At 39.7% G+C, this 15,217-nt stretch overlaps 1 protein-coding gene across 6 annotated transcripts in view; it reads left to right on the top strand.

Moving 5' to 3' along the window:
* USP33 (ubiquitin specific peptidase 33) overlaps positions 1-15,217 on the top strand; it is a 63,942-nt gene that overhangs the window by 42,467 nt on the left and 6,258 nt on the right. For 5 of the 6 annotated variants that reach the window (XM_019501474.1, XM_019501473.1, XM_019501476.1 and 2 more), the window contains 6 exons: positions 1,843-1,969; positions 3,425-3,594; positions 5,453-5,534; positions 9,572-9,680; positions 12,514-12,616; positions 12,738-12,806. In XM_019501474.1, the coding sequence (XP_019357019.1) occupies positions 1,843-1,969; positions 3,425-3,594; positions 5,453-5,534; positions 9,572-9,680; positions 12,514-12,616; positions 12,738-12,806 (660 nt within the window). Of the gene's footprint in view, positions 1-1,842; positions 1,970-3,424; positions 3,595-5,452; positions 5,535-9,571; positions 9,689-12,513; positions 12,617-12,737; positions 12,807-15,217 lie in introns of those variants that run through there. The other variant, XR_002094666.1, reaches the window with a different exon arrangement.

The raw sequence follows: 15,217 nt of genomic DNA, 5'->3' as shown, positions 1-15,217 counted from the left end.
ACCAAGTTGCCTGCACCTCATCTGCATATAAAGTTTTGGAGGATCCCAGGACTCATGACAAGAACACCCGGTTCCAGTCATGAGTTTTGTGCCTCCTTTGGGAGCTCTCTTAAACTCCCAGCGGGGGCCCAGCCCTAGTAAGTGGGTGCATCTTGCCTCCTCCAGAATATGGCTGGCTATTACTTTTTGCTCCTCAAGACCCTAAAGGGGCAGACCATTATATAGCACATACACTTGGAATCTTACTTGGGAATTTTGCACAGCTTCAAGAGGATTATATCAACTGATACTGGCACTAAAAAACAATAATGAAACCTTAAATTTATTTTTAACTTTGTAAAAACTTCTCTAGGTAACCATCCTTTGATTCTTGTTATAGAAATTGAAGGATGTAAGTAATAAAGCATTAAGGACTTAACAGTACTGTCTACAGGCTCTCCTTTGGCTACTTTTTCCCAGTTTCTTCTGTTTCCGGCAGGCAAAACAGTAAATATAACAAGAATTGTGAAACCATCCCAGCCTAAGAGTAATAGTCCCTGAAATTCCATCCACTTTGATTTGTATGTTATAATCACTGTAGGGATAACAGTAGACTACTTTTCTGATTGGCACTTGATTTTGATCCACTTAATTGAGTGTATGGACAAATGTACATTTTAGCTTTGTGTTCATTTTAGCCTCAAGGAGAAGGGGAGATGCAGCTCAGGAGTGAACAGCAGTTCTTATGAGCTGGAGGTTATATCTACATGATCCTGTAGCAAGGCAAGTTAAATGACCCCAATGAATCCGAGTTAAAGGTGGAGTGGTTTTGCTGCACTTGCATCACTACAGGATTGTGCAGATACAACTGTTGTTATCCTTTGGTATGAAAATAATTGTTATGTCTGTCTGTACCCTAATTCTCCTTTCCTCGCGATGGTTGACAGAGTGCCGCGGAGGATGGCTAGCAGTCAAAAACTGGTGTTTGTCTGCCACATAATTCGGGTTACCTCATAATGATTTTTATCTGATGAAGTTCATGTACAGGAATGGATGAATAGAAAGATTTGTGCTTATTCCTGTCTGACAAGCACTTGTTCAGGAGAGGATCATCCTTTTGTTCTCTGTGACATAGCCAAAACAAAGAGAGCCCTAAACAATGAAGCCAATGTGGTATTCTTGACTAGTTTGGTCTGGTGTGCCTGACAAGTCAGAGAGCATAAGGATGCATTCAGTTACAAAAAAGAAATAGATTCTACAGTGTCTATACACAGAGTAAAGCCCCAAAAGCTGGGCCTCACTGTTAAAATCAAGTTGTTCCTTAATACTGTCTGCCTTTTGGATCAAGGGTAGATATTTGTTAATGACTACGGGCTTTGTATTTTAAGAAACAATAGAAGTCTAAATATGAGTAATATCCAAGGAGTACGTTCAGAATCTTGATCCCAACTAGTAGAATGTTGTTCTTGTGCGTACTGATGTGCAGGTTGATGTTATACAGGTTGACAAAAATTGTTTTTTCCAAAATCAATTTACAAAATGAATGGACTCAGAGACCCAGCGTAAAATATTCATGTTGGTCAGAAATCCTTCAAGCTAAAGGTCAGTTGAAGAAGACAGAATATATTGAAGGAGTAAAATCATGTTTTCCTCTTTCTATTACCTGGGAGAAAGATGGAGCTGCTGATCTTTGAGTTATAAAATAATTCAAACCAAGTATGCATAAGTTAAAGCTGTTTTGTTAATGCCACTGAACATGTCTACAGAAAAGATAAATTCATGCTATTTGCCCTTTTACCAGTATAGTTCATAACAGTATATTTCACCGTATAGTTTCTAATGCTTAACACATTCTTTCTCTAGGTGGGCATTACATAGCTTATTGCCGAAACAATTTAAATAATCTCTGGTATGAATTTGATGACCAGAGTGTTACAGAAGTAACAGAATCTTCAGTACAAAACGCCGAAGCTTATGTTCTCTTTTACAGGTAAGAATCTGAATTAGAGGGAGACGGGTTGATGTCTGCATCTGCCTTGGTTAAGTACAAGCTGTTGGCCATTTTGGTACCTAGCTCTCAAAATTGGTATCTAAATTTTGTGAGAGAAGTTGCAGAGAGGTTGGCGGTGTAAGGGCAGCTAGAGACCCAGATACTGGAGACCTTGTACTTCAAGGAGAATTCATGTATAAAATCAAAAATACTTTGGTGATATTTTTATTTTATGATATCCCCCCCAAAAAGCGTATTAATTTGAACGCAAGTAAAGAGGAGGCTGTGGTCTTTCTAATGAATGGTGTGATTTAGGGGAGCTGCCATACTAGGAAACTTGATTTCACTGTTCTCTGAATATCACCAGGTGGCACTCTGGAGGTGCTTTGCTTTCATTGAAATACTTTGCTATAGGTTGTTTTCTTTGTATAATAACAAGGTGAAGTGATTTGAATTTTAAAACATTTCATAATAACTTCAGTAAAGGCAGAGAAATGGATCAGAACGTTATTTGTGCAGATTGGGAATTACAAGAACTCAGTAAGATGGCTAGAAAGAACTGTTAAAATTGCCACTAAGATTGCCTCATTTTCATGCAGGGGAGAACTTGTGCAGGAAGGCTTCTGCACAGACTGGGACTGTTAGAGTTATAAAGGGAATAGAAGAAACTCTTTAGCAGCTGGAACATGGAACAAAGGGGGTTTTACTGCATCTTGGTTTAACTTTAGGGAATTCAGGGGCCATTCCTTCCCTGAAGCTGAAATGCAGTGAGAGGGAGACCTGCTCTTACTAACTTCAGTCTGAGTCGGTTGTAGTTGTTTTTAACTCCCAGTATTTTTTTTAAACCATTAAAATTCAGTTTTCAAGATATACATTTCTTGTATTGATATCAGTTTCCTGAGTCTAACAGAAATAGGCTAGACTTGCACAAATTATTAGGTGGATAATGGGAATGTTTTGCCTCTGATCAGAAGCACTAGTCACAGGCCACTGCCATCATTGGTCTTACTAGAATGACTGCTTTCTGTGTTTCTTTCAAAAAGAGGCATACTCTTAGAAAATGCATCAAAACTCTAGTCTGTGTCACTTTATATAATCAGCGACTTCTATTGATGGTTTGGAAAAGTTATTGAAGAAGTGTATTTAACTGCATATATCATATGTTTTTACAGTTGTGAAATGAAATAAATACTCCCATTTTGTTTTTCAAAATTGTAAAGTAAAATATAAATGTTTTATGAAGTGGTGTATTAATGGAATATTCCTCATGGCGTTTTTAAGGTACATTCAATGTAAACACCAAGAAATCCAGTGAAAGAAAATGCTAAATCAGGCTTCATTAAATCATAGCCACTGCGCGAAAACAGATCCTGTATAAGGTTTTGCTTTGGGGGTTTTTTTTAATTCCTGTAATAATAGGCTTTTATTTTTTATTCTTAATAATAATAATAATAGAAAAAGCAGTGAAGAAGCACAGAGAGAGAGACGGAGGATATCAAGTCTGTTGAATATGATGGAACCAAGTCTTCTGCAGTTCTACATTTCTAGACAGTGGCTGAATAAATTCAAGACCTTTGCAGAGCCAGGACCCATTTCAAATAATGATTTCCTCTGTGTGCATGGAGGTGAGACTGTTCACCTATAATAGCATTGCCACTTAAACAGAAAATGTACTTGGAGGTAGATTATATAATTGCATGCAGGGATGTCTCTTACATTTCAGAGACTTGTATCTAATGTTTGTTCTGGATTTTTGTTTTCTGGATAACTGACATTTCTTTATCGCTTCTAGTTAGGGTAATATATAAGTGTTTTAAAAAACAGTATCTTATAAGAGTGTAATTCTAGACAGCCAATTGTATAGAAAAACTTTCTGTAGTGTACAAGTTTTTCTATACAGCTCCTAATATTTTTTTTCTGCATGTTTGCTAATAATTTACATTGGTTTTTCCACTGTTTTATATCCTTAATTATTTAGTTAAACTTCCCCTCGTTGTTTTGATTAGCGCCTCTAGTTGAAACAAGGATTTAAATTACTTGCTGCTGCTAACCGTAGGTCTGTAAACAAAGCAGGAAGGAGTGCGTGAAGGATTGTATCCAACACACAGCCAACAAACCTGTAGTGATCAAGGAAGTTTTATGATGTGCATTGTACTCAAGTTTTAAATTCTTTCCTCTGCCAGATACCAATAGAAATAGGAGAGAACTGAAATGTCTTTTCAAAACCTATTTTAGCATCTAACTTTCCAAGCAACAACCGCAAGGTAACCTTAAGTTTTTTGTCTATATTAGGCCAGTAACTGTCTCAGCATATTTATCAACAATATAAAGGGTTCCAACATGCTCTTCTGAATGGGTATGTGCACAGAAAAGGATGTTTTGCATATGATGGACTGCACAGAGTTTGTGCATATGCTGTAGGACAGGGGTGTCAGACTCATCACTAAATCAGTCTGCAAGCCAGACAGGAACCAACCATCTGTACAGCATCCATGGCACTGGGTCCAGACCCATATGCAGCATGCACCAGCCCTAGGGCTCTGTATAAGGCACTTGGGACCAGCACTGCCCATGGTGCGCAGGCTGGACCCAACACTGCAGGCAGCATAGGGGATCAGTCTGACCTGCTACATGCAGCCCATGCTCTGGAGCCCCCTGTGCCTCATACAGTGCTGGGTCCAGTACCCACATGCTGCCCACAGCACACATCTTGTGCTGTTCCTGTATGCTGTGTGCACAATAAACCCGAAGACCAGTGCATGCTGTACATGAGGCTGGACTGGTTGCATGCACTGTATGCAGCACACACGGGGCCAGTGTAGGGCGCATGCTGCATGCAGCACCCTGCTGAACCATCCCTTCACACTGGTTCTGGCATAGCCCAATCTGGATTGGCCCTGGAGCACAGGCCCGGCCTGGCAGGGTGCTTCATGAAGTGCATGTCTTGGACTTGACCCCCTGTGCTGCATGCAGGGCACAAGACAGTCAACTCCACACATTGCATGCAGTTTGCAGGGCTGGGGCCAACACGTGGTATCAGTCCAGTGACCCATGGCCAGGTCATGGGCTAGATCCAGTCCATGGGCCATATAGTTTGACACCCCTGCTGTAGGAAAAACAGCTCTTGGCATACCCGTGGTACTGTGCAGGACTGCTGCAAATTTCTTATGTGTCACAGTATCCTGAAGTCTTCAGATCTTGTCAAGTAAAAGGGACTGCTGAGTAGGCTAGACACATCTGATAGCTGCTTATGATACTTGGTGAATTCAGAGTAGGAACTAGAGCAAATGAGACTTGGCGTACGGCCCAGCAGGGATGCAGCCTTCATAGTGTGTTGCTGGGGATCTGCAGCTCCCATCCACTCATAAGTTGGACAGCCTTGACGTAACTAATTATTAAAGGTCTCATTATGTCTCTCTCTAACTCACTTTGCAATGGAATGGCCAAAAAACAATACAGTAAAACTTTTTCTTTATTTTATAGGTGTCCCTCCACGTAAGGCTACTTTTATAGAGGACCTGGTACTAATGCTACCTCAGAACATATGGGATAACCTGTACAGCAGGTAAGGTTCCAACAGTAACTGATCCCACCCTGTTCTGTTTTGAGAGACTGCATTTATAGCTAGATCGTAAGCTTGCAGATCCTTGGATAAGTGGTAAAAAGGAATTATAAGCAAAATGAGAATGAAGGGAGTTAAATTTAGGTTTGGTTGAACAAAGTAGTACTAAAAGCCTGAGCAAATGATGGGAATATCTGGGGTATTAAATTTACACAGTGCACTGCAAAAAACCCACCATAAAGTAGGTCAGTAAACACACATCTGTATTGGCAAACACGTCTGTATCAGCCTCTCTTTTTCTGCTGGCTGGAGAAAGCCAGCTTTTTCTGTTTTTTGGCATTGTCTCCTTAGTCTGTCAGCTGCCAGAATTGCTTTGAAAAAGGTTATTTCTAAGAGTTCTCTGTAATTACTGTGTATTCTTCTTGGAGGTTGGGTGTGAATACCTCCTGGAAGAGGAACTCTTGCAAAGCCCAACACCTTGTAAAGCAGCAATGTAAGTTGCATTGGAGCCCTGTTGAGGTCAGTGAGGACTCTTGCACTTCTGATATTCCAGGCACCTTAGCATGGAAGCTCAGGCCAAAGATTTACAGATAGCCGTAATAACATAAGAAAAGGGGGTGGAAATAGGCTTGTTACAGCCTGCTTCCACTTCCTGATGTGTATTGTATTGTATTGTATTGTATTGTATTGTATTGTATTGTATTGTATTGTCCTTTCATTCCACCTGAGCTGCATAAGCAGTATCCCTTCCCAGGCTGGCCTCTTGGTAATGGAGGCCTAAACTTCTGTAATGCACTTGGCCACGAAGGAGAAAATGTAGTTTAATGGTTTATTAGCTGATTGGAAATATATTTTGGTCTGTTTAAAAAAAAAAAAAAAAAAAGTGTTGTGCAAGTGATCTAAACTGGAATATTTAATTGTGGGTTTTTCCTTAGGGAAGAGCCAGTACACGTTGGCAAAATAAAAATCTTTCTGCTTTTTCTGACAGGAAATCATTTTGATGGACTCCTCCCTAGCTTTTAGGCTATAGTCACCTCAGTATCCAGATATGTTCCAGTAGCACATTAAGCAGTGTGGCAAAGATCAGCCGTGTGCTGGCTTTCTCACATTCTCCCCTGGATTGAAGGGATGATGTCTTTTGGGTGAAGTGCTAAAGAGAACCTGTTTTCATAATGCATCTGCAGTTTCTGCAGAATGTTCATGGTTTCATTTCATTTTCATTTTTAAAATCCAAAGCATACAAGCAGCATATATGACCTAGTTCAGTCTGATGTATTTGTGGACAGATCAATGTAGTTGAAAATCTAAAATACAGTCTTGTAAGATACAATTAAGGCCGTCACCTAAAGAAATGCATCTCTATGTGAAGTAACGATGAGTGACAGCATATACAAAAGCAGTATAGGGAGGTAGCATTCTAAGTAGCATAACTGCGGAAAGGGATCGCGGAGTCATGGGTGACTCCAAAATGAACACGAGTCACCAGTGTGATGAAGTAATAAGTAAAGCTTACCGCACTCTTTCTTGCATAAGTAGGTGCATCACAAACAGATCTAGGGAGGTGATATTTCCCCTCTATGTGGCATTGGTCAGGCCACTGCTGGAGTTCTGTGTCCTGTTTTGGGTGCTGCACTTCAGGAGGGATGTAGATAACCTGGAAAGCGTTCAGAGGAGGGCCACCTATCTGGTCAAAGGCCTATGGGGAAAACCATACGAGGACCGATTTGAGGGACGTGAATCTCTTCAGCCTCTGCAAGAGAAGGCTGAGAGGTAATCTTGTGGCCATCTACAAACTCATCAGGAAATAGGGGATACGATGTTTACCAGAGCGCCCATCGGGGTAACTAGAAACAATGGTCACAAACTGAAGGAGAGCAAATTTAGACTGGACATCAGAAAAAAATTCTTTACAGTGAGGGTTGTCAAAATATGGAATATGCTTCCAAGGAAGGTGGTGCTGTCTGCTTCCTTGGAGGTATTTAAGAGGAGATTGGACAGACACCTGGCTAGGGTCATCTGACCCCAGCACTCTTTCCTGCCCAGGGCAGGGGGTCGAACTCGATGATCTAATAGGTGCCTTCCGACCCTAAAATCTCTGAAATCTAAGATCTTCCATGTACCAGCAGGGAGGTGTATGTGAAATAACATATTTGGCTATTTCACTGCAGTAAGGTGTCTCAGTAACTTAAATAACAAACTCTCAAATTAATTTCAGTAGCATGATGATAATAGTTCTAAACCACAAAATATACTGGCTTCAGAGGCTTTGAATACAGCTCTCTTTTGAGCCCAAGGCCTCTTATAATGGGTTTTAGCCTGGTGCTTATTTGTCTAAGTGAAGAGAGCATTCTTAAATTTAAAAAAAATGCTGTTCATCATTTCAAAGCACTGTATTTTGTGTATGATTTAAAAAGAAAAACAAAAGACCCTCACTTATATTAAGTTTAAAAAACTCTGAAGAGTAAATATTCTACCAGTAGAATTAAAGAGTATACCAGCTGAGTAGAATGTTAAAATTTCCAGAGATAAATCTTAAGCTTAGAGTCAGACTGTCAGAGTTGCTCTGCCTCCTTTAAAGTAGTGAATTCTGTTGGAAAGGATAGCACTGAAAACGCCTTTGCACATAACTTATATTTCATCTTGACCTTTCTGCAGTAATAAATATTATTAATATTGGCTAAGAGGCATGCAGAAGCAGCCCAGTGTCTGCCTGGTTATATTTCTAGTTTTGCAGTTCACATGATGCTGCACTCCATCCCCTGGATGGTGGTGCTGGCTGCTTCATATTTGATTGTTAACAGTGCCTCTTAAAGATAACTCCTCATGCGTCAGCAGCTGGCAGGGAGTGAAAATTAAAAGGAGGAAATTGAAAAATGATCTATTCATGAATAAAACAATGGACATTGACCAAGTTTATATGTTGGAATCAGTGGTAGGGAGCCAAGTGTATAACCAAGAGAAAGGAGGCTGTTTTTAAGTCAGAACTTGTTGAAGTATTTTAAATACCTTTCTGTGATACAAAGTATAAAGCGGTTGTATATTAGCTTTTTAAAGTCAGAACTGGTCAAGGGGGCATTCTTCTGAATGATAACTTCTTTGAGGCATGCGGTGACAGACTTTTAAAAAGATACTGTTGCTTCTCTTTTTTAAAAAGTTCGGGTTTTTTTTTACTGGATCAGGAGTGGAGATTTTAGGGGTTAAGAATCCATCACCATTACAGGTAATTCATGTAGTACTTGTTCACTTCTATGAAACAAAAGTGAAATAGCACAATAAGTGATAAGGCAACCAGAGTGACTCTGTTCCTGCTGAATGAACTGTGCTTTTAAAAATGTTATTATTGGTAACATCCTTCACTTTTCTTTGAATCCTCATCTGAAAGAAATGCCATAAATAGATTGATTTATATTTTTTTTACAGCTTTCTCTGGTAATTCTGTTTTATTCATGTAAAATATTTGCTATTAGAAGTAATAAGTCATATCTGCGGTTTTTTTCCAGTATAGTTTTGGGGCCTAGATTTTGTGCTTTTTATATGGTATGTAGTATCTCAATAACTATGAGGTTTTTTGCACTTTAACTGTGTTTCTTTTTTTTTACTTGGTAGTATCAGTCTTAAAAAAAACCTGTAGCAAACTGTCTGTATTAAAAGATCTCAATAACAAATTATTCAAACTGAATCTAGGTTTGCACAGAATAAGGAGAATGTTTCAGACATCAAATGCAAAATAGTACTGAAAATAAATGAGAGTAGCACATGTGCCTCAGTGATGAGACAGGAGTGCATCATAGACTTGTCCAACTCATCACCCCTCTTAAAGCTTGGAATTGTGCCATGCTGTAGTTTCACAGGTGCAGGCCCTGGGTTATCCAAGATAATAACAAAAATAAGGAATTTGGCTTATGTTGCTAAATGCATGTGGAATCCACCATTAAAAGCAACCAAAATGCAATACTGACATTCTTGGTGGCTAGTAGTGACATAGAGGGAATATATGAACTATTTTCCATGAAATTAATGAAGTTTTACTATGATTATAGGTATGGAGGAGGACCAGCTGTTAACCATCTGTATGTTTGTCATACCTGTCAAATAGAGGCTGAGAAAATTGAGAAAAGACGGAAGACTGAATTAGAAATGTTTGTTCGGGTAAAAAAGTAATCAGTATTCTGATTCATTGAACTCTATCTTCATTCCATACATTCTTCATAAGCAATATTTAGATCCAGATTCTTAAGTTCTTTTATAATATGGGTGATATTTTAACAGAATAATCTGTTCATGCAAAAAAAGCAAACCCACGACTTTCTGCCATTTATACTAATATTCCTGTGGCAACTCTGCCAGTTGTTACACGGGAGCTGTAACTTTAGAGGCATAATTAATGTGGTTTTGGCTGACTAATTAGGTGGATTCATGTGAATAGTCATGGCTATGCATCAGCAACAGACTACAGAAAAGTTTGAAAGGTCTGGGTGCACCACTACTGTTCTAGGAAATAGTTAATTCAGTACTTCTATGGGTAGGTATGTACAGAGAGAGAGATTCTTCCTGACCCATTTTACTTCCATTGTAAGAGCTGTTCTTGATTATAAAATATGGTTTTACATATATAATTGAATGTAAATGTAATGTCAGAAGTAGGAGTTGTCACACCAAATTTATGGAAAATACAGAAACTTATAGCTATAAAGGAACTAAGACTGCTTTGAGGGAGTCTGAGTAGAGTAACCACACATGTAGTCATGTAGTGCAGTTATCATTTTTAAACCAAAAAAAATCAGCACTAAATTGTCTCAGATTAGCCTACATGTGTCTTCATTTTCTTTTATTGACTTCTGTTATGTTATGTCAAACAAAAGGAAGTTGAGTTAGGGGTTCTGTTTAATCTTTAACTCGGTGGTTATTCAGCACACTGTATCACTGAATTTTGTTAACACTATAACCAAAACCATTAGCCTTTTTTTTAAATCCTGAACTTGGTCTTTTTATTTTTAATAAACCCTTTGAATAAACTTCTTTTAACATTTGTTCTAGAATTAGTATCTCTTGTATTGATTGTTGAAATAGTGCACCATATTGCTAAATAGTGGAATACAGAGAATGATACACATACAATATATTCAGCTACGTGCATGTCTTTCAGTGTGGTTACAGTCCATACTTGAATGCTGTTCACTGAGATTGAGAGTTATTCTGCAAATTGTTTTGTTGTCCATGTTAACACTGTAGTCTTAGTACACTGAACTATCAGTTTAATATACCATAACTCTTTTGCTTTGGTGGTGTATATTTGCCAATAAACCATAACACTGACAGGATACCAAGCATAAAGAATTATATTTAAATTGGCCTATGTAGAGATTGCTGCAGAGAATGATTGTTGCTGAGGGTTACTCTACCTGACACTGCAGGAGGTCAGTATCATTGGTGCTTTAAAAGCTGGGACATTTAAACTTGGCATCAAAGAGAATACAGCTGTTTCCCCTTTGGCTAATTTTTTGAATTGAAGAGTAGCAGCAGAATTTGATTTCCAGTTGTTAGGATAACAGGGTTTAAAAGTGATCTGCTTTATGGAATAGTGGGGTTTTGTCCCTTTTTGTTGTTTCTTTATGATATAAAATAAGGTCTGAAGTTTCTCTTGTTTTTATTCTACTCGTACTTTCTTTTCCTTTGATCTGGAAGACTCAAAAATGGTGTATGGAATTTAGGAGCCCTTAATTGCAAGTTTGGGCTTGCTGTTCATTAACCAATAATCTGTTCCTTCCAACTGTTGCATATAAACAATCAAGCCTGAAATTTTTAACAGTCTTGAAATATCTTTAACTCATTCTCACTTTACTTCCTTTCTAGTTATTTCTACTTGTCTAGGAAAATCAAGCAGATGTTAATTTCTTAATGTAAAAATGTAGGAGTAAAACCCTCTTTCATTCTTTTTAAATAGTAACAAAAAATAAGGTATAAAATCAGTCTTTTTTGCTGGGCTAATTTTCTTACTAGTTTTCATTAGGCCATTAAAGAAAACAAGGCTGTTTAAGAATTACAAACCCATTTACATAGTAAAATAAAATAACTCGGTTCTTTTGCTTATGGGTTTGTAACAGGGTGATCCTGTCCCTTTAAAGAAGAGCAGTCAGCCGTGTTAAGAAAGACCGGCTGTAGGGCACTTGAGTAAAAATGGAGTGACCCTGAGATCTTTTCCAGAAGAGTAAGCAAGGAGAGGAGGAAGCAAACTGTGAAGGGAACAGCTTGTTGCAGGGAAGGGCCAGGCTGCTAGGCTGAAGCCAGAGCAGAAGATGGTTAAAGGACCAAGGGATTTTGTATTGTTTGTTTTTTAGAAGAACTTTGCTTTGGAGAACTGGCTGAGGGGTTCCTCAGGGAGCAAGGTCTCCTGCCAAAGCCAGTAGGCTAAGTGACCTGCTTGCAGGGCCCAGTTTTTCCTTACATTCCTCTGCACTGGTTGTACTTCAGATCAGTGTTAGGGCCCTGCAGCATATTTAAATTAAAGATGGAAACCAGCTATAAAGTTGTTACACGCTTTGAAACACTAACTTTGTAGCTGGTTAGCTTTTTTTTATACCTAGATGGATATTTTTATGGTGGAATAATTACTTTGCAGGTGTGGCCAGTATAAATTTATTGTGTGATTAACCAGTTAATTGTGTAATATGTGTATCATATGGCAGGAGCCTTAGTGACCTAACTCGAAACTAAAGCAAGCTTTTATTTTTTAAAGGAAGACAGAAAATCCTAATTTCTCAAATGAAATAATTTACTTTTAAATACTGATCAGGAATACCAGATGAACAGAGTAACTGCTTCCAGCATCTGTATTCACAAGGTGTTTAAGCTTTGATCCTAGAGAACATTAAAAGTATGTTTTCCTCTTGTATTGTCACTTATCAGTTGTTAGATAGCTGTAGAACGATCTTTTTCATTTTGATAACAAGTAAAACAAGTGGACCTATCTGTGTTTTTTCAGCTCAATAGAGCATTCCAAGAAGAAGAATCTCCATCTACTTTTTACTGCATAAGTATGCAGTGGTTCAGAGAGTGGGAAGGATTTGTGAAGGGCAAAGATAGTGGTAAGTAATTCTTGGGATCTGCAAAACCCTTGAGTAGAAATATCAAGAGAGAACATGTTTAAAAATTAGCTTAGATATTTGCTTCAATCTCAATTTCTAATAATTCTTTTTATTGTACCAGATCCTCCAGGTCCTATTGATAACACCAAGATTGCAGTTACTAAGTGTGGAAATGTTGCACTTAAACAAGGTAAGTATCTGTTGATATTATCAAAGTTGTGTATGTAGTGATATATTTTTTTAATGATTTGGAAAACTTGTCTGTGTTTTTGTTTTATTCTCCAGGTTTTGCAGGCTTTATATATTTAAATTTATATCTTAAATTTCAGAAAAAAGTTTGCATGAGAGTTGGAGAATCTTTTCAAAGGAGGTTGAGCAAGTCAATTAGGGACTTTGAATGGAGAACTATTAATAAGTCATCACAAGCAGAGAAGTTAGCTGTATTTGTAGCAGTTACTGACTTTAAAATTCTTGACAGGCAGCACAGTATTCCTTTCAAAAAGATGCATTAAGCTAGCATTCAGTGCGGTGTGGTTAACTTGTCATGGGTTCTAAGGCTCTTACAAATCAAGCCATATTATATTACCAGTTGATTTAAGCCAGTGGGAGCCAACCTTTTTTAGCAGGAATGCCACAAATTAGCCCTGCACCCTACCTGAGTGACACTCCAATCCCTTTTCTCCTGCCCAATCTGGAGCTCTGTTTCCTGCCTGATTTGGTGCTCTACTTTTTTGCTCCCTGCCTATCTGTCCCCTCCCCAATCTGCACAAGCATGTGGCACCTGAGCTGTAGGTTTGTCACCTCTTATTTAAGGTATACACACAAAATTCCTTCCTGTAATATTGAGCATATGATCGTGAAGTATGGCAACGAAGAAACTAAAGAACTTGAGAGTTTAGTGGTGAATCTTTAGATTCACTGATTCATAGTAGAACTTGAATAGGAATTGAGTAAATATTTCCCTAAAACTCTCTTGCTTTGTATTGAATCAGAGTTGGGAAGATGAACAGTTAATTAAGTACTTGCTTTATGGCCCAATCCAGTGACTCAGTTGGCCAACCCCAACTATGGAAGAAGAAAGCTCAGGATCTGAGGGTTGGCAAACACCTATAATCTCCTATAATTAGGGGCCTACTTTAATTCACAGTTTGCCAGATTTTGTGGAAACCGAGAAATTGACAACAAAAAAACTTAATAAAATAAATGCAGGCTCCCCAGTGGAGAGCACAAAGGGCAGCAGACAAGATGGCATGTCCTTTTCCCTCCTGCCCTGCTCTGGGGCCTCTCCACCAATCAGCGCCAAGGGGCAGGTCTGTGCAAAGGACAGCCAGCAGTCAAGATGGTGGCTGCCCCCTCATCCCTGCCCCGGCGCCACCCCCCCTCCCCCCGCAATCAGCAGAGAAGGGCGGGGCCTCTATGCCAATCAGCGTGAAGGGGCAGGGCCACTGTGAAATGACTGCGGAATTAGAATTTTATGCCATAATCAACCTAAGAAAATTAGTACGTCCCCCTGCAATGTAGGTAGACCCCTTACCGCAGCAGGAGACCTGGTGGCCCAGGCCTGGCATTAGAGTGACTGCATGGAATGGAGCTTAGGGAGGGCAGTAAAGCTGAAGAGGATATTGCTCCCAGTGGAGGTCATCTTTGGAGAAGGAGGCCTATAAATTTCCCTTGGACAAGCTTAGGAGCCTCCTGCACCACCAGACCTTAAGGGAGCTGCCTCAGGGAAAGGGAGTACAGGAGTGAGAGAATGCTTTCAAGAAGGTGTGGTATGAAGAATTAATAAGCAAAGGAAAACTGGTCACAGCTGCTTCATACAGGGTCCCTGCCTGGTACTTAGAAGAATGTGTGGGCACAGCCTCAAGATGAGAAAAGAGGGGGGCTGGGCTATGACCTCAGTGCCCAGTAAACCACCGGATGTGAAGCAGGAATTGGTGGCTAGAAAGGGAAATTGGCTGGCTTTACTAATGCTGCACATAATGGGAAGAGACAGAGATGAGCATCGACTCAAAGCCAATGCGATTCTAAAAGTATCGTCGGTATTATCCTGATGGTCTGCTCCAGCCCAAGTGTAGGATTTGGCACTTGTCCAGATGCAGTGAGGATGAGTGCACTTGAGACAGAAATCACATTGCACAAATACAAGCTAAGATGACTGGCTAGGAGGCTGGACTAGATCACCTTCTGAGGTTCAGATGATGTGCTAGTTCATAGGGGTGTGCGAAGCGGGCCCTATTTGGTTCAGATTCGGTCCGAATCAGGGACAGTGATCTGAATCATTGATTCAGATCACTGTCCTCGATTTTGATTTGGCCAAATCTGAAGATTCAATGCTGATTCAGAGAATCAGCAATTCAAACATAGACACAGCTTTAAATGTTTTTCTACGTACCTGGAGGTACCAGGCATAGCTTGTGAACACTGTGATGCTGGGGCAGATAGAGTGTCCCAGAGGAGGGGAGGCCCTCCACATGCTCGGCAGTGAACCCAGAAGTACTTCCGGGTTTGCTGGAGAACACGCTGGGCCCCCCTGCACTGCTTCAGCTCAGCTGTCAGCTGTGGGGGAGACCCTGGGTTTCCCCTCCTCCCCCCCCCCCCCCC

This window comes from Gavialis gangeticus, unplaced genomic scaffold, assembly GCF_001723915.1.
Source record: "Gavialis gangeticus isolate Ggan-Ray unplaced genomic scaffold, GavGan_comp1, whole genome shotgun sequence".
Lineage (NCBI taxonomy): Eukaryota > Metazoa > Chordata > Crocodylia > Gavialidae > Gavialis > Gavialis gangeticus.
The sequence above is the reverse complement of the archived record's forward strand: the minus strand, read 5'-3'. Positions and strand labels throughout refer to the sequence as shown.